Raw genomic sequence first — 18,221 nt, 5'->3', positions numbered from 1 at the left:
AACTGAACATTATTTCTGCTAAAGCAAGAATCCAACCCACCGGAGCTTCAGCCTTTAGACAATGGTGGTTACCAGACAGAGCTGCACAGTTGAGTTCAAATGACACATTTCACTAGGCTTTGGACACAACACACACACACTCTCCCAAGAGACCAGTTCTAAGGAAGGGGCGTTCAAACCCCACCAGGAGATGGAGGGTAGCACGGTGGCGTATGGGTTTGCTAGGCGAGAGGGGTGTCCACAGAGCGGAAGGGTAACCGCACTGCACGCGAGGGAGGGGGCTGGAAATGGCCGATGGGTTCTATATTTATTTATTTAAAGGTCTTGATTTAACGGGTCCTTCTCGGGGGTTCTGTAACTAAAGCCAAACTGCGCAGCAAACATTGTGGGGTTGAGAGAGGAGTCGCTGCTCCCCCTACCCCGTGACTACGGAGGGGGGGCGGGGGAAACAAGTTCCCCGGCTAACATCACAGACCACTCCGATTCCCCTCTCCCCCTCCTCCACAGGAAAGGGGAGGCTAACACAGAAAAGGGGGAAAACAAGTTCCCAGCCAGCCCCGCCGCCAGATCACTCCCAGCCGTTCCCCCCACCTTCTGTTAGAAGGGGGAGTCTAAACCGTGGAGGCAGAAGAAAGGGGGGAAACCCCAGTCTTCGCCTCCTCCCAGCTACCAACAGATTCGTACCGGGTCCGTGAGCGAGCCGAAAAGCCAAAGGGATGGGTGGGGGTAGAGGTGCTGAGCCCCCGAAACCAAACAAAGCGCGGCCTGAGCTAGAACCCCGGCGAGCGGGGAAGCCGCGGCTTTTCCTGCCAGCCGGGGCCCAGGCCGGGCTGACACTGCGGCACCGGGGGACCCGCCTCCGCTCAGCCTCCGTCTCCCACCCCCGGGACGCACAGCCGCTCCCTCCCGCCCCGGCCTCCCTCCCCGCGGGTCCCGGCCCGCCGGGCGCCCGAGCCGACGTCGGCGAGGAGCGGCGCGGCCTTACCCCGCTCGCCGGCGTTGTTCCGCTCCTGGGGCAGCGGCGGAGGCGGCGGTGGCGGCGGCGGAGGCTGCTGCTGCGGCGGCGGCGGAGGCTGCTGCTGCTGCTGCTGCTGGGGCGGCTGCGGCGGCGGCTGCTGCGGGGGCTGCTGCTGCGGTGGCTGCACCGGGCGCGGCCGCGACACTCGCCTGGGTCTCCGGTTGGCGGCTCGGACGGAGTTCATTTGCCGGGCTGAAGTGGCGGCGTCGGCGGAGGGACACACACGCACACGCACAGCGAGCTCCGAGCCGGAGGGGGTGGGGAGCGGGGGCAGGAGGACAGGGGGCGAGGGGACGGAAGGCGGTGTGGGTGGGAGGGCGAGGGGACCCCGAGTCAGGAGAAAGGCCCACGGAGACAGACAGCCCGAGAGGCCGAGCGGGCGGGCCTGACGCGCCGGGAAGGCCGAGGCCGCCGGGCGGGGCGGCCGCGAGGGACGGAGACAGAAAGACGGGCAGAGCGAGAGAAAGAAAGGGCGTCCGCCCGCCTGGGGAGCCCGAGGCCGAGCCGGCGGCGGCGGCGGCGGAGACAGACCCCGGTCCCGCCGACTCCCGAGCGGCGACTCCGGCGGCGGGGGGAGTGGGCGGGCGGGTGAGGAAGGAGAAGGAGAGGGAGAGGGGAGGGAGGGAGCAGGGGCGCCCGGCTCTTTTTTCTCTTCCCCCACACCCTGAAAGAGATTTCTGTGAGGAATTTTTTCTCTTTCTTCGGCCTCTTCTCTCTCCTCCCCCCCTTCTCTCCTCGGCGAAGGGGAAATGAGTGTGAAAGGAGGAGATAGGGGGAAAAAGGCGTCGTCGGTCCTCCTCCTTAAAGGAACCTTTCCTCCTCCTCCTCCTCAGCCCCGTCGCCTCTGCCTCTGCTGCAGCTCCGTGGCAGGAGGAGCCATTGACACCGCCGGAGCCTCCACTCGCCCAGTCGGTCCCTCCCCGCCGCGGGGCTGGCCAGGGGCGCGGGGGAGGGCCGCGGGGCGGCGGGGGGAGGGGTAAGTGGGTGGGGAGGAAGAGGGGTGGGGATTCCGACAGAGCAGCCAATAGTCAGCGCCCACACAACCTTCGGGCCAATGGGGTATCCGCTCTTAGGGTGAAGTCCCTTCCTTCAACTCCCCGTTTCCTCTCTCTGGTTTCCTCCCTCCCTTGCCTAGGAGGGGGCTAGAGAGGGGGAGTGTAGTGGGGCCAGGGATAATGGGGAGGTATCGGGGCATATAATAGAGCTGGGGGTGGACGAAGAGAGCGGTAGTGCGTAGCGACCGTGCTGCGAGAGGAGGTGCTCGGAGGAAAGGGCGGGGGCTGCTGATGTAATGGGGAGAAGTGATTAATTCTCCGGTTCGCTGTTTCAGTCTTCCCCCACGCCCCCACCTTCACCCGATTTTTTAAGCGGAAAAAAAAAAAGTGGAGCAAAGGAGCTGATCTTTAGTAACTGATTTTCTGTGGTAGGTAGGTTCAAAGTCTGAGCTGTAGGGAGCGCTAGAGAGTCTGTGCCCTTTAGTCAGTCTAAGGGTATTTGCAAACATTGGAAATCCACTTTACCGAGCTTTGAGCTCGGTTACCCAAGTTTGGAGTCGGTAGTCTAAGAAGTCATTTAGATCTTGAAATGGTTTCGGTCAATAGGCAATAGACCTTTGGTCAATTTACTTTTTGAAAGCGTGGTCTATATAATGTTCGGAAAATAATATGTGAGAAAAGGAGAGAAGTATGTTGAGGTTATGATTGTTTATATGATTTAAAAAAACAACAACCTATTTTACATCCCACAAACTCAAAGGAAAAGAAAAAAACCCCAAGAGGAATTACCTTTTGTATTTGGTCTCCTCGGCACAACCTCTCCCCAAGGAAAACGGGTTTTTATTCTCTAGCTCTTGTGATGACTGAAAAAAATACATTTTCTCAATTCTCTCCACTCTCCTTTTGTTTATCAATATTTGGATGTGGTAAAACTGGCAGTTAGTACCTGATTCTCTGGTTTTCATGCCTTTCGGTGATTTCTCATTCGAGTTTGATCAGTTGCCATCTGGGTTTAAGGTAGAATACTAAGCGTCTACCAAGTATGATAAAGTGAGGTGGAGGAGGAGAAAATCATGTATTTCGGGAGGGAGGAGGGGGCAAGAAGAGGTGAGTCAGTCCCTGATTTGAAATGTAACTCTATGGAAATTACCTTTCTAGATATCAGGGTCCCCCCACCTTTTAATGACAACTTATTTTGGACTACATAATCCTGTTTTCAGTTTTTTTTTAATTACGTGATTTTGAGATGATCTCTCTTTGGTCCTGAAAATGGAGAAACTTGAAAGTTTCCGTCTCAAAAAAGTATTTGAGGAAGGGGCTGTTAGAAAACAACCAAAGGACTCCAGGTTTTTATGGTTTTTAACTAGGTGCAAATGGGGAAATTTTTAGATTTAGTTCAAATAAATTCAGGGGAAAAAAGAAAGATTGCAGGAAAATTACATGCTATTACACTTAAGTGGATTCATAATTCTGATTTTTCCAAAAATTTACTTTTTATTTAACAAGTACTTGTTGGTTCCTTCTGTATATGCATTACTTTGTAAGGTGCTATAGGAAATACCAAAAATAAAAATAAAGGGCAAAACCTTGGGTATAAAGAGTTTATATTTTGGTATGGCACAGATGAACATTTACTCACATTAATTCACGTGGATAAAGAAAATGTAGATTTAAGTTTAATTTCTGTAATTTTTAACCTCAAAGTTACAAAAGATAACCACATTATCTTTTTTTATTTTTTTTTACATAAATGCTGAGTCAAATTTTATTAACCTCCCTCCCTCTCATTCTAAGATATGATGGGGGTTGAGGGTTGCTGTATAAGGTATAAATGGAATGTCTCACATATTTGGCATCCTAGATTTCTGAGCTTATTACAGCAATTCTCTGGCACGTGGCAGTAAGATGCCCTGTTCTAACAAAACCAGTATATTATGACAATTTTCTGAGAGACAGAAGTGAAGTGTCTTGAGAAGGAAGTGCCTTTTTCTAATTCATTTAGTGATTAGTGGGTTGGTAGCAGCCCTGAGAAATGGGAAGGATGACATGGCATGAGGGAAGGGCTCTGAGGCAGGCATGACAGTCCTTGTGGTGTCCCCTGGTATGGAGTGGCTGGTATGATCTGAAAGCAGGACTGCTAAGTCTCAGAGGTAAACTAGGTCATTTCTGTTCTTTGGAGATGTCATGCTGGTTCCTTTGCTTAAGTCCGTACCTGAGCCATTTGCCCTATACAGTGTAATCTCAGTACTGACTCTAGGTCTTTGCAGGTCCATTGACTGTCAGAGTGCCACTCTCTCTAACTGAAACAAATGGGAACTTCTGGATTCCCTGAATGTCACATGTAGGCACTGATGAGCCAGGATCCTTGCTTAGGGCTCATCTGTTGAGCCATCTCCCCTTACCAATGTTGCATTATTCCCCTTTTGTCATATTGAACATGCCATCAAGCTGAAAGCAGAGCTTCTGGAGGACTCAAGTCTCTCACAAACCTGCCCAGGGAAGCAAACAACCGGCCCCAGTTTTCTTGGATTTCCCCATATCTATGTGAATACTTCAACTATATACCTCCAGTTCTTGTTTCCACCCTGGGAAGAGATGGAAAGTACATACCCTGGGGCTGATTACCTCTTCTTTGTCCCCTTTTCTCCTTTCCATCATCCCTGAGGGCTATAAGAAATGGATTTTTCTCCTTCATGTATGTCAGGAGCTTTCCTTCTGTACCACATCCTCTTCATTCTTGTGATGGCATCTGCTCTGTTCCCTTTCTTGGAGCCATGATGGCTGAAATTGATGGGGGGGGGCAAGAGAGAAACTAATTTAACAATAATGGAACATCTATTGGGATATATTAAGAATATTATCCTATTCCCATATCACTGGTTCCTACATATTCTTAGTTTATCTTATGGGATTAAATGTTAGAGTCTTCTTTGTGCAAAAGTGTTCAAAACCATCTTAACTTAAATTGTGGAACTTGGGAGTTGTTACACTGGGCCTTGGAGATCATTTAATTCTTATTTCTGTATTTGACAGATGAAAAACTAAAATTAAAAGAGGTGAAGTGACAAAACCAAATCCCATAACTACTTAGTAGCAAGTTATTGCTTGCCAGTCCAGTGCTCTTTCCACTCACAGGTATTATAGACTCTTAATTCTTCAAATGAAAATGCAAAATATTCCAGATGGTTTTACATATCACCAGGTCCACCTCTGTTAGCAAATAATCCTGTCAATTAGCTGTCATAGAAGTTATGTGTAAGAGAAAACAGGAGAGCAACTTAAAGGGGATTTTAATTTGGGGTTAGAGTCTTGCAGAATGATTTCAGTATAAATTTAGCACAATTTCAGAGGACTAAATTCCCTCAGGGTTTGCTCTCTCTTTAAGAACATTTGTGTTTGTTTTTCTCAACTAATTACTGGTGCTTAACAGGTTAGTGTACTTAAAATTATTTGTTCATAAAACCTATCACAATAGGAGTATGGGAAAAAAAATAAGCCCTTTCATCATTTAATACCTGGCAGGTGATATTTACTGTGATTTTTTTTCCCATTGAAATTATTCTTTTATTAATGCCCAAGCAAAAATGTAAACAATGACATTTTTCAGGTGAATTTTGAACACCAAAATAATCTGTTCCTTTTTTTACTGTGATTTTTAAATGATAATTTTTACCATTTCAAAGATTCAGCTTCCCTTTCCTCTGTCATTCCATCATTTAGTCCCAAGCTGTCAGCACTCTGTCAGTTACATAAGACACCTCAAAGCTGTTCACTCCTTTTATGTCATTTAGGAAATTAGTTTGATCTGAATATGGTCTTCCTAAGGCATAACCAGCTCTGTTTAAAAATATCCTCATTAGAGTATGAATGACTTATCTCACTAAGCTGCAAAAATTCATTCTTTATTACATACTCAGATAATATTTTATCAGGGAGTGAAAATTAACTTGGCAATAAGGATTAAAATTTAATGTATATGTGGGGAAAACTGGTAAGCACACAATCCAATGATACTCATAATAGAGGTTATCTTTAAAGAATTATGGAATCAAACTTTAATACTCTTCCTTGTGGAATAATAGAGACATAGCACTATTAAAGTTAATTAATTATGTTTAAAATTTAGGATGGCCTGTGAGAGACAGTTGTAAATCTTTACTTTTGCCTTTTAAGAGCAGAACCCAGTTTCCAAGCATTTAGAGATTAGGCCAAACAGTAAAAGTAGTAGTATGTTATGGAAGTATTGATAGGTGACCAAAGTATGAGCAGATGTCAGAGTGGAAGACTAAGTGGTAGCTTGGTCACTTACTGGCTGACCTTGGGTAAATGACAGCCACCCTGTGCTTCAGTTTCTCTATCTGTAAAATGGGGATGATAATAGTCCTCATTTAGTGCAATTTCTGTGAGGATTAAATAAATTAATATCTATAAAATGCTTAGAACAGTGCTTGGTGCATAGCAGGGGCTCAGTAAACTCTTAGCTGTTATTGTTATTGCCATTGGTAATGGTTATTACTTCAGTCCCTACTTGATGACTTTAAAATTTCACAGACATTATATGTAGGGAAGTAGGTATGTCTGTCATTGTAAGGAAATATGCCTAGAAAATGAATGGTATTAGAAGAAAAAAAAGAGACAGGGAAGACAGCACCAAAGGAAAGAGTCAGGCAGAACAACAATGGGTAGGGATCAGGCATGAGCTGAAACTGATGAGAGAAGTCCTCCTGTGCAGATTTCTCCACTCAAGCAGTATTTGAAGTGAGGGTCTTGTGGCAGATGCAGAATACTCTGTTTTTGCACAATTGGAGCCTCTCAAGAGAGAATCTGACTAGTAGATCAGGAAGGAAATGCATACCCTAGAAAGAAAAAAGAAAAGGAAAAGAGAAAAAGGAAGGAAGAAAGAAAGGGAAAGAAAGACAGTAGTTGGAGGTTAATCTATGTTAGTGGAAGAATAGTATGCATTTAAGTAGCAGGTTAAACTTTAAAAACTCCGTTGGGCCTCCTTAAAAGGAGTAGGAATGATAAGAAAGAAATGGAACAGGAGTGGAGAAAGAAATGGTAGAAAGTAATACACAAAGCACAAATTACTCAAGGACTGGGGAATTTGAAAGCTAAAGGAAGTGGGGTCTTAGGGGAGGAGCATCCTGGAAGCCTCAGATTCAGCAATCTGTTGAGAGTGATAATTCAGCTAAAATACATTTCAGGAAAGAGGATTTTGGAAGCAAGGTTAATAGATTTAAGAATTCTTGACCAGGAAATGGTGGCAGCAGCTGTGTCATTCAGTTTAAAAAGTCTTGGGATCCTGTTGGAGATGGTCAAATACCCAGAGAAGATCAACTACAAGGCTATAAGCATGGACTGCAGGGTTGCCTATCATAAATGTGGGGTGCTAGTCCCCACATTTAGAAGAGGAAGGGAACGTGATGTTGAAAGAAAAAAGAAAGCTATATCACTTGACAGAGTCGATGCTCCATTTAACACTGGACTTCCAGGCCAGAAACACCAGACTCAAAAGGGAAATGGAAATAAAAGTGTTCAAAACATGGGAAGAATAGCAAGAGGAAGAAGGCAGATTTGGGTTTAACCTAGTCATTGAACATGCTATCACTGAAAACCTCATGTCTTTTTGTACCAAATTAGGTCCTATGCCCATTCTTGAGTTAACCTTTTGGCAAAGGTGAGGGGATTACTCTTAGGCCAATTAGACTTGCCCAGTAGCTTCAGGTATGGCCACCTGGATGGAGAAAATGTGGATCCCTAGAAAAAATTCAGTCCTTTTGGGAAAAGGAGCACATCAGTTCTGTCCTTATTAAAAGCAACTATATCCTATGTCAAAGTCAACCTCTTTTTTTTTTCTTGTGAGGTTCACTCTTGTTAATTAATCAATCAATCAATTAGTTAGTTATTATTAAGGTATTATTGATATACACTCTTATGAAGGTTTCACATGAAAAAACAATGTTGTTACTAGATTAACCCATATTATCAAGTTCCCATCCATAGCCCAATGCAGCCCTGTCCATCAGTGTAGTAAGATGCCACAGATTCACTATTTGCCTTTTCTGTGCTACACTGTTTTCCCCATGAACCCTCCTTTGCGTACAGAAATTTTTTAGTTTTCTATAGTCCCATGAATTCATTTTTGCTTTTGTTTCCCTTGCTCGAGGAGATGTGTTCAGGAAGAACTTGCTCATGCTTATATTCAGGAGATGTTTGCCTATGTTACCTTCTAAGAGTTTTATGGTTTCATGACTTACATTCAGGTCTTTGATCCATTTTGAGTTTACTTTTGTGTATGGGGTTAAACAATAATCCAGTTTCATGTGTACTAATCATAATACCCCTCAATCCCCTTCTCCCTCCCTTCCCACCTGCCCTCCCTCACTCCTCCCCTTTGGTAACCACTAGTTCATTCTTGGAGTCTCTGAGTCTGCTATTTTGTTCCTTCATGTCTGCTTGTTGTAATACTCCACAAATGAGGGAAATCATTTTGCACTTGTCTTTCTCCACCTGGCTTATTTTGCTGAGCATAATGTCCTCCAGCTCCATCCATGTTGTTGCAATGGTAAGATTTGTTCCTTTCTTATGGCTAAATAGTATTCCATTGAGTATATGTATCACATCATCTTTATCCATTCATCTACTGACGGACACTTAGGTTGCTTCCATATCTTGGCTATTGTAAAAAGTGCTGCAATAAACACAGGGGTGCATATGTCTTTTTGAATCTGAGAAATTGTATTCTTTGGGTAAATTCCAAGGAGTGGGATTCCTGGGTCAAATGGTATTTCTATTTTTAGTTTTTTGAGGAACCTCCATATTGCTTTCCACAATGGGAACTACCTTACATTCCCACCAGCAGTGTAGGAGGGTTCCCCTTTCTCCGCATCCTTGCCAGCATTTGTTGTTCTTAGTCTTTTCGATGCTGGCCATCCTCATTGGCATGAGGTGATATCACATTGTGGTTTTAATTTGCATTTTCCTGATGATTAGTGATGTGGAGCATCTTTTCATGTGTCTGTTGGCCTTATGAATTTCTTCTTTAGAGAACTGTCTCTTCATATCCTCTGCCCATTTGTTAATCGGGTTATTTGCTTTTCAGGTGCTGAGGCATGTGAGTTCTTTATATATTTTGGATGTTAACCCCTTGTTAGATATGTCATTTACAAATATATTCTCCCAAACTGTAGGATGACTTTTTCTTCTGTTGATGGTGTCCTTTGCGTACAGAAGCTTTTTAGTTTGATGTAGTCCCATGAGTTCATTTTTGCTTTTGTTTCCCTTGCTTGAGGAGATGTGTTCAGGAAGAAGTTGCTCATGCTTATATTCAGGAGATGTTTGCCTATTGTTGTATTCTAAGAGTTTTATGGTTTCATGACCTACATTCAGGTCTTTGATCCATTTTGAGTTTACTTTTGTGTATGGGGTTAAACAATAATCCAGTTTCATTCTCTTGCATGTAGCTGTCCAGTTTTGCCAACACCAGCTGTTGAAGAGGTTGTCATTTCCCCATTGTATGTCCATGGCTCTTTATAATACATTAGTTGACCATATATGGTTGGGTTTATATCTGGGCTCTCTAGTCTGTTCCATTGGTCTATGGGGTCTGTTCCTGTGTCAGTACCAAATTGTCTTGATTACTGAGGCTTTGTAGTAGAGCTTTAAGTTGGAGCATAATTCCCCCAGCTATATTCTTCCTTCTCAGGATTGCTTTGGCTATTTGAGGTCTTTTGTGTTTCCATATGAATTTTAGGATGATTTTCTCTAGTTCATTGAGGAATGCTATTGGTATTTTGATAGGAATTGCATTGAATCTATAGATTGCTTTAGACAGGATGGCCATTTTGACAATATTAATTCTTCCTACCCATGAGCACAGGATGTGTTTCCATTTATTGGTATCTTCTTTAATTTCTCTCATGAGTCTCTTGTAGTTTTCAGAGTATAGGTCTTTCACTTCCATGGTTATGTTTATAAAGTTAACCTCTTGATAGGTGATTTATCCCAATTGAATTCAAATTCACATATACTAGTTGAAAAACTGACATATTCTAAGAGGCATCCTGTCATGGTGGCAACAAAAAAGATGTTCTCTCTTCACCTTTTGCTCCTGTGCATTATTCCCCAGGTAACACTAATTTGCTGCAATCTCTGATAGGCAACATGAATAAGGGTCTATACAATGGGTTTTAGTGGCATCGTTTTGTTTGCAAAATGTTACTACTGGAGGGAGGCACTGAAGATGGCAGCATGTGTAGGGCGGTAGAAATCTTCTCCCAAAACCATATATATTTTTGAAAATACAGGAAATGCAACTCTTCCTAAAAGAGTGACCAGAAGATACAGTACAACAGCCAGGCTACATCTACATCTGAGAGAACTCAGTATCTCATGGAAAGGGTAAGATATAAAGCCATGACCCAGAAGGACCTGAGCTCTCCCCCCACCCCAGCTCACTGAAGAGAGGAAAAGAATAAGAGTGGGGAGGGAGTGGAAGCACAGCACTGCTAAATAACCAGCCTTAGTAATCTGCATCAGGAGCATGGGCACACATTGCATGGTGTACTGGATATTAGAGAAATGGTGAAGTAAAATCCAAGATGGAGACTGCGAGTTGGTGCCCACAGCCAGCGCTCCCCAGGGCAAAAGAAAAGCCAGCACCTTAAAAGTCTTAAAGGGACAAGGGTTTAACAGGTGGACAAAATCATCCCGGCACACACAGCCCAGCAGGCTGGGAATCTTACAGAACTTCAGGTGCCCTAACTCCCTGGGTGGCAATGCAGCTCTGAAGCCCCTCATGGGGATAAGCAGCCTGCCATTCATTACCCCTGGCTGGCACTGCAAGCAAACCGGCTGACCCATTACTGCTGCAGACCAGCTGGGGAGCAGCCCCACCCACAGCAACCACACAGAGTCTTCTCCCAGCATGCAGCAAACCGGGACAGACCCAGAGGCTGCTGCCAGCATGCAGTTGCCCGATACAGGCAGAGGAAGCCAGCACAAGTTCCGGAAGGCATGAAGGGGAGCCATTCTTGCAGAAGAACAAACCCAGTGCATCTGCAACCCCCCACAGTACCTAGGCTATCCCAAGGGTCACCCCATTCACAGCAGATCAGGGAATTGAACCAGAGACTGCTCCCTGTGTGTGGGTACCCAGCACAGGCAGCAGAGAAGGGTACAGTGACCAGAAAGCAGGAAGGGACTTTGTTCTCCAACTGGAAAAATGCGCCACATGCCGATGATCACTATCACCTTGAAAAGGTAGAAGAACCTGGTCCAGTCAAAAATAACTCAAACAACCCCAGAGAGAGGGCCTGATGAGATAGATATAACCGATCTTCTTGAAAATAATTCAAAATAAAAGTGGTAACTATGCTGATGGAGCTGCAGAGAAATATGCAAGACTGAAGGGATGAAGTCTGGAGGGAGATAACAGAAATGAAACAATCACTAGAAGGACTTAAGAGCAGACTGGATGAGGTGCAAGAGACTGTTAATGGAATAGAAATCAGAGAACAGGAATACTACAGAAGCTGAGGAACATAGAGAGAACAGGATCTCTAGGAATGAAAGAATATTAAGAGAACTGTGAGACCTATCCAAATGGAACAATATTTGCATTATAGGAGTATGAGAAGAAGAAGAGAGAGCAAAAGGGATAGAAAGTATCTTTGAAGAAATAATTGCTGAAAACTTCCCCAAGCTGGGTAAGGAAATAGTCTCTCAGACCATGGAAGCCCACAGATCTCTCAACGCAAAGGACCCAGTGAGGACAACACCAAGACATATAATAATTAAAATGGCAAAGATCAAAGACAAGGAAAGGATATTAAAGGCAGCCAGAGAGAGAAAAAAGATCACCTACAAAGGAAAACCCATCAGGCTATCATCAGACTTCTCAACAGAAACCTTACAGGCCAGAAGAGAATGACATGATACATTTAATGCAATGAAACAGAAGGGCCTTGAACCAAGAATACTTACTGTATCCAGCATGATTATCATTTAAATTTGAAGGAGGGATTAAACAATTTCCAGATAAGCAAAAGTTGAGGGAATTTGCTTCCCACAAAACACCTCTACACAGTATTTTAAAGGGACTGCTCTACATGGAAGTACTCCTAAGGCTAAATACATGTCACCAGAGAAAATAAAATCACAGCAAAGAAAGCAGACCAACCAAATACTAACTAAAGGCAAAATATAAAATACTATCCACAAAAGCAGTCAAAGGAAACACAAAAGAGTACAGAATAAAATACTTAACAAACATATAAAGAGTGGAGGAGAAAGAATAAGAAGGGAGAAGAGAAAGAAATCATCAGACTGTGTTTATAATAGCATAATACATGAGTTAAAGGTAGACAGATAGTAAAGAAGCTACCCTTAAACCTTTGATAACCACGAATCCAAAGCCTGCAATGGCAATAAGTATATACTTATCAATAATCACCCTAAATGTAAATGGGCTGAGTGCCCCAATCAAAAGACACAGAGTAATAGAATGGATAAAAAAGCATGACCCATCTATATGCTGCTTACAAGAGACTCATTTCAAACCCAAAGACATACACAGACTAAAAGTGAAGGGATGGAAAAAGAATCTTCATGCAAACAATAGGGAGAAAAAAGCAGGAGTTGCAGTACTTGTATCAGACAAAATAGACTTCAAAAGAAAGAAAGTAATAAGAGACAAAGAAGGACATTACATAATGATAGAGGAGTCAGTCCAACAAGAGGGTATAACCATTATAAATATCTATGCACCAACACAAGAATACCAACATATGTGAAACACATACTAAAATAATTAAAGGAGGAAATAGATGCAATGCATTCATTTTAGGAGACTTCAACACACCACTCACTCCAAAGGACAGAAAATAACTAAGGACACAGAGGCACTGAACATCACACTATAAGAGATGGACCTAACAGACATCTACCAAACTCTCTACCCAAAAGCAGCAGGATACACATTCTTCTCAAGTGCACATGGAACATTTTCCAAGATAGACCACACACTAGGCCACAAAAAGAGCCTCAGTAAATTAAAACAGATTGAAATTCTACCATCCAACTTCTCAGATCACAAAGGTATAAAACTAGAAATAAATTGTACAAAGAAAACAAAAAGGTTCTGAAACATATGGAGGCTTAACAACATACTCCCAAATAATCAATGGATCAATGACCAAATTAAAACAGTGATCAACCAATATATGGAAACAAATGACAACAACAGCATAATGCCCCAACTTCTGTGGAACACTGCAAAGGCAGTTCTAAGAGGAGAGTATATTGCATTCCAGGCCTATTTAAAGAAGGAATAACAATCCCAAATGAATAGTCAAAAGTCACAATTATCAAAATTGGAAAAAGAAGAACAAATGAGGCCCAAAGTCAGCAGAAGGAGGGACATAATAAAGATCAGAGAAGAAATAAATAAAATTGAGAAGAATAAAACAATAGAAAAAAATCTTTGAAACCAAGAGCTGGTTCTTAGAGAAAATAAACAAAATACATAAAGCCCTAGCCAGGCTTACTAAGAGTAAAAGAGAGTCTACACACATGAACAGAATCAGAAATGAAAACGGAAAAATCACAACAGTCACCACAGAAATACAAAGAATTATAAGAGAATACTGTGAAAACCTATATGCTAACAAGCTGGGTAACCTAGAAGAAATGGACAACTTTCTACAAAAATACAACCTTCCAAGATTGACCAAGGAAGAAACAGAAAATCTAAACAGACCAATTACCAGCAATGAAATTGAATCGGTATTCAAAACCTACCCAAGAACAAAACCCTGGGACAGATGGATTCACCACTAAATTTTAACAGACAAATAGAGAAGACATAATACTCATTCTCCTTAAGTTTTCCAAAAAGTAGAAGAGGAGGGAATACTCCCAAACTCATTCTATGAAGCCAGCATCACTCTAATACCAAAACCAGGCCAAGACACCACAAAAAAAGAAAATTACAGACCAATATCCCTGATGAACATAGATGCAAAAATACTCAACAAAACATTAGCAAACGGAATTCAAAAATACATCAAGAGGATCGTACACCATGATTAAGTGGGATTCATCCAAGGTATGCAAGGATGGTACAACATTTGAAAATCCATCAACATCACCCACCACATCAGCAAAAAGAAGGACAAAAACCACATGATCATCTCCATAGACACTGAAAAAGCATTCAACAAAATTCAACATCCATTCATGATAAAAAGTCTTAACAAAATGGGTATGCAGGGCAAGTACCTCAACATAATAAAGGCCATATATGACAAACCCACAGCCAACATCATACTGAACAGCGAGAAGCTAAAAGCTTTTCACCTAAGATCAGGAACACGATACCTACTCTCCTCACTTTTATTCAACATAGTACTGAAGGTCGTAGCCACGGCAATTAGACAAAACAAAGAAATAGAAGGCATCCGGACTGGTAAAGAAGATGTCAAACGTCACTATTTGCAGATGACATGATATTGTACATAAAACACCCTAAAGACTCCACTCCAAAACTACTAGATCTAATATCTGAATTCAGCAAAGTTGCAGGATACAAAATTAATACACAGAAATCTGTGGCTTTCCTAAACACTAACAACGAACTAGCAGAAAGAGAAATCAGGAAAACAATTCCATTCACAATTGCATCAAAAAGAATAAAATACCTAGGAATAAACCTAACTAAGAAAGTGAAAGACCTATACCCTGAAAACTACAAGACACTCTTAAGAGAAATTAAAGAGGACACTAACAAATGGAAACTCATCCCATGCTCTTGGCTATGAAGAATTAATATTGTCAAAATGGCCATCCTGCCTGAAACAATCTATAGATTCAATGCAATCCCTGTCAAAATACCTGCAGCATTCTTCAACGAACTGGAACACGTAGTTGTATAATTCATATGGAACCACAAAAGACCCCGAATAGCCAAAGCAATCCTGACATGAAAGAGTAAAGCAGGGGGAATCTCACTTCCCAACTTCAAGCTCTACTACAAAGCAACAGTAATCAAGACAATTTGGTACTGGCACCAGAACAGACCCACAGACCAGTGGTACAGAATAGAGAGTTCAGATATTAATCCAAACATATATGGCCAATTAATATATGATAAAGGAGCCATGGATATACATTGGGGAAATGACTGCCTCTTCAACAGCTGGTGTTGGCAAAACTGGACAGCTACATGTAAGAGAATGAAACTGGATCATTGTTTAACCCCATACACAAAAGTAAATTCGAAATGGATCAAAGACCTGAATGTAAGTCATGAAACCATTAAACTCTTAGATAAAAACATAGGCAAAAATCTCTTGGACATAAACATGAGCAACTTCTTCATGAACATTTCTCCCCAGCCAAAGGAAACAAAAGCAAAAATGAACAAGTGGGACTATATCAAGCTGAAAAGCTTCTGTACAGCAGGGACACCACCAGTAGAACAAAAAGGCATCATACAGTATGGGAGAATATATCTATAAATGACATATCAGATAAAGGGTTGACATCCAAAATATATAAAGGGTTCACACATCTCAACAAACAAAATGCAAATAATCCAATTAAGAAATGGGCAGAGGAGCTGAACAGACAGTTCTCCAAAGAAGAAATCCAGATGGCCAACAGGCACATGAAAAGATGCTCCCCATCACTAATCATTAGAGAAATGCAAATTAAAACCACAGTGAGATATCATCTTACACCAGTTAGGATGGCCACCATCCAAAAGACAAACAACAACAAATATTGGTGAGGATGTGCAAAAAGGGGAACCCTCCTACACTGCTGGTGGGAATCTAAATTAGTTCAACCATTGTGGAAAGCAGTATGGAGGTTCCTCAAAAAACTCTAAATAGAAATAGCGTTTGACCCAGGAATGCCATTCCTAGGAATTTACCCTAAGAATGCAGGAGCCCAGTTTGAAAAAGACATATGCACCCCTTGTTTATCGCAGCACTATTTACAATAACCAAGATATGGAAGCAACCTAAGTGTCCATTGGTAAATGAATGGATAAAAAGGATGTGGTACACATACACAGTGGAATACTGTTCAGCCATAAGAAAACAAATCCTACCATTTGCAACAACATGGATGGAGCTAGAGGGTATTATGCTCAGTGAAATAAGCCACGGAGAGAAAGACAATATCAAATGCTTCCACTCATCTGTGGAGTAAAAGAACAAAGAAAAAACTGAAGGAACAAAACAGCAGCAGACTCACAGAACCCAAAAATGGAACAACAGTTACCAAAGGGAAAGGGACTGGGGAGGATGGGTGGGAACGGAGAGATAAGGGGGAAAAGTGACATTACGAGCAGCAGACATAATGTGGTGGTGGAGGGGCATGGAGAAGGCAGTATAACACAGAGAAGACAAGTAGTGACTCTACAGCATCTTACTTCCCTGATGGGCAGTGACTGTAATGGGGTATGTGGTGGGGACTTGATGATGGGGGAGTCTGATAATCATAATGTTGCTCATGTAATTGTAGATTAATGATACAAAAAAATGTTACTACTGGAGTCACATTTGCTTCTACATTTATCGGGCATGAGAGATTTGGGTGAATTATTTCAATTTTGAAGGTACTGAAGGTGCTATACCCATTGCAGTGAAGAAGGTTCAGGTACACCAGCTGCTGAAGGAACCCAAACTCCAAAGCATTTGAGGGAGAATCCCCTGATTGTGATGCTGAAAAGATCAGGAAACTAACATGAAGAGTAACTGTACTTTAAGGTTTTTGGAGTTCAATTAATGGCAGGAAGAGGAATTCATTTGGGACTTGAATTTCTGTGGTAATTTAATAATGGGAAGGGCTTCACATTGTTTCTTTCTAGCCACTTGTTGTTTTATTTGTACAAAAGTATTCTTTGTTGACTAATTCTGGACATATGAGTAAGTACGAATAGGTGTGATTTCAGATAGGAAATAAACTAGGGAGTGAATGTTTCATCTAGGGAACAGAGCAACCTTGAAGGTAAATTGATTAATGACCTGTTATGACCCATTACAGAAACTCTTAAAGAGGGCCAGCTTATCTGTGCATCTCAGTGGCCCAGGAAGTTACAGTGAGGAGCAGTGGTAATAATTGAGGGAGCTGCTAATCTCTCATTGGACAACCTTGGTTGAACAAAGTTTTGATTATTAAGCCCAGTTGTTAAAGAAAAAATATATGATAGGTTTTGTGGAGGGTTGTTCAGCTTTTCTCCCTGCGTTTCTGCCACAGCTCATGAAAGAGGAAAGTTCCACCTAAGCTTCTGTCTCTATTTACCCTCTTATTAGATCCTCCACATGGAAGAAGTGACTAGTCTGGTCAGAGACTCTGAGGACACTTTCACAAGGGGAGGGAACATGATGTTGAAAAATGCTTTCATTTTGTATGGGCCCTAAATGCCTGCTTTTTCATTGCCTACACCCTAGGAGCAGCAGGCCGTTGTGCACATGTTCTCTCTGTGCACTGAGCAAATCAAGAGTTGGGGGGTGGGGGGAGGAAAGGGGGTGCGCTACCTCTGGTAAGGAGGCCCGATCCTTTTCCTCTCCCCTCTCTCTTCCCAACTCCGTGGGTCTCGCAGGCCACTCTTATCTTGGCACCTGGTAGGTTAGGAGCACTTATACTCAGCTATTAATACCTTTCTACATGAGTCTTGTTCTTATCCTCACTCTTACTTTTCTCCCTTCTGGCATGCTTGATGGGGTCACAGGATTTAAATTTGGGTTTGGAAAAGCAAGTGGCCTCATGTAGACCTCCTGGCCTGCAGCCAGCCTTAACCCCACCTTCACTTTAAGTTTGGGCATTTGACTGAGGATTCTCACTGGCAAAGATAAAGGTATACATGTTCCCTCAGGTAAGCTGGTTAGAAGAGGTGGGGATAGGGTTGGAGTTTGGAATGCCACCCCAAATTTCTAACACTGTCTTTTGGGACCGATGATTTTTCTAAAATTTAAAGCCATGAATGTGTTCTATCGTTCTACAAGAGGTTGCCTAGCTCAGAAATTCCTGAAAGAAAATAAAGAAAGAACAGAGCTTCAGAATAGTTTGAACTGTTTTTGTGACATATAAACTAGAAAAAAAGAAAAGAGCTTGTCAATATATTTTGAGCAAGATTTTGTAGCTGTAATTTACCTCTATGCTTGATGAGTGTGTATTGCTGCTCAAGTTGTAAGTGATGT

General features: G+C 42.5%; 1 protein-coding gene across 1 annotated transcript in view; it reads right to left on the bottom strand.

Annotated features, from left to right (window-relative positions):
• The window catches only part of FBXO11 (F-box protein 11), a 116,787-nt gene extending 114,834 nt beyond the window's left edge, over nt 1-1,953 (bottom strand). The window contains exon 1 of the mRNA XM_036925870.2: nt 986-1,953. Coding sequence (XP_036781765.1) covers nt 986-1,202 — 217 coding nt within the window. The 5' untranslated portion in view covers nt 1,203-1,953. The remainder of the gene's footprint in view (nt 1-985) is intronic.
• Nucleotides 1,954-18,221: the final 16,268 nt, after the last annotated feature.

The sequence above is a fragment of the Manis pentadactyla genome, chromosome 2 (assembly GCF_030020395.1).
Source record: "Manis pentadactyla isolate mManPen7 chromosome 2, mManPen7.hap1, whole genome shotgun sequence".
NCBI lineage: Eukaryota > Metazoa > Chordata > Mammalia > Pholidota > Manidae > Manis > Manis pentadactyla.
This window is presented reverse-complemented; position numbering and strand designations above follow the sequence as displayed.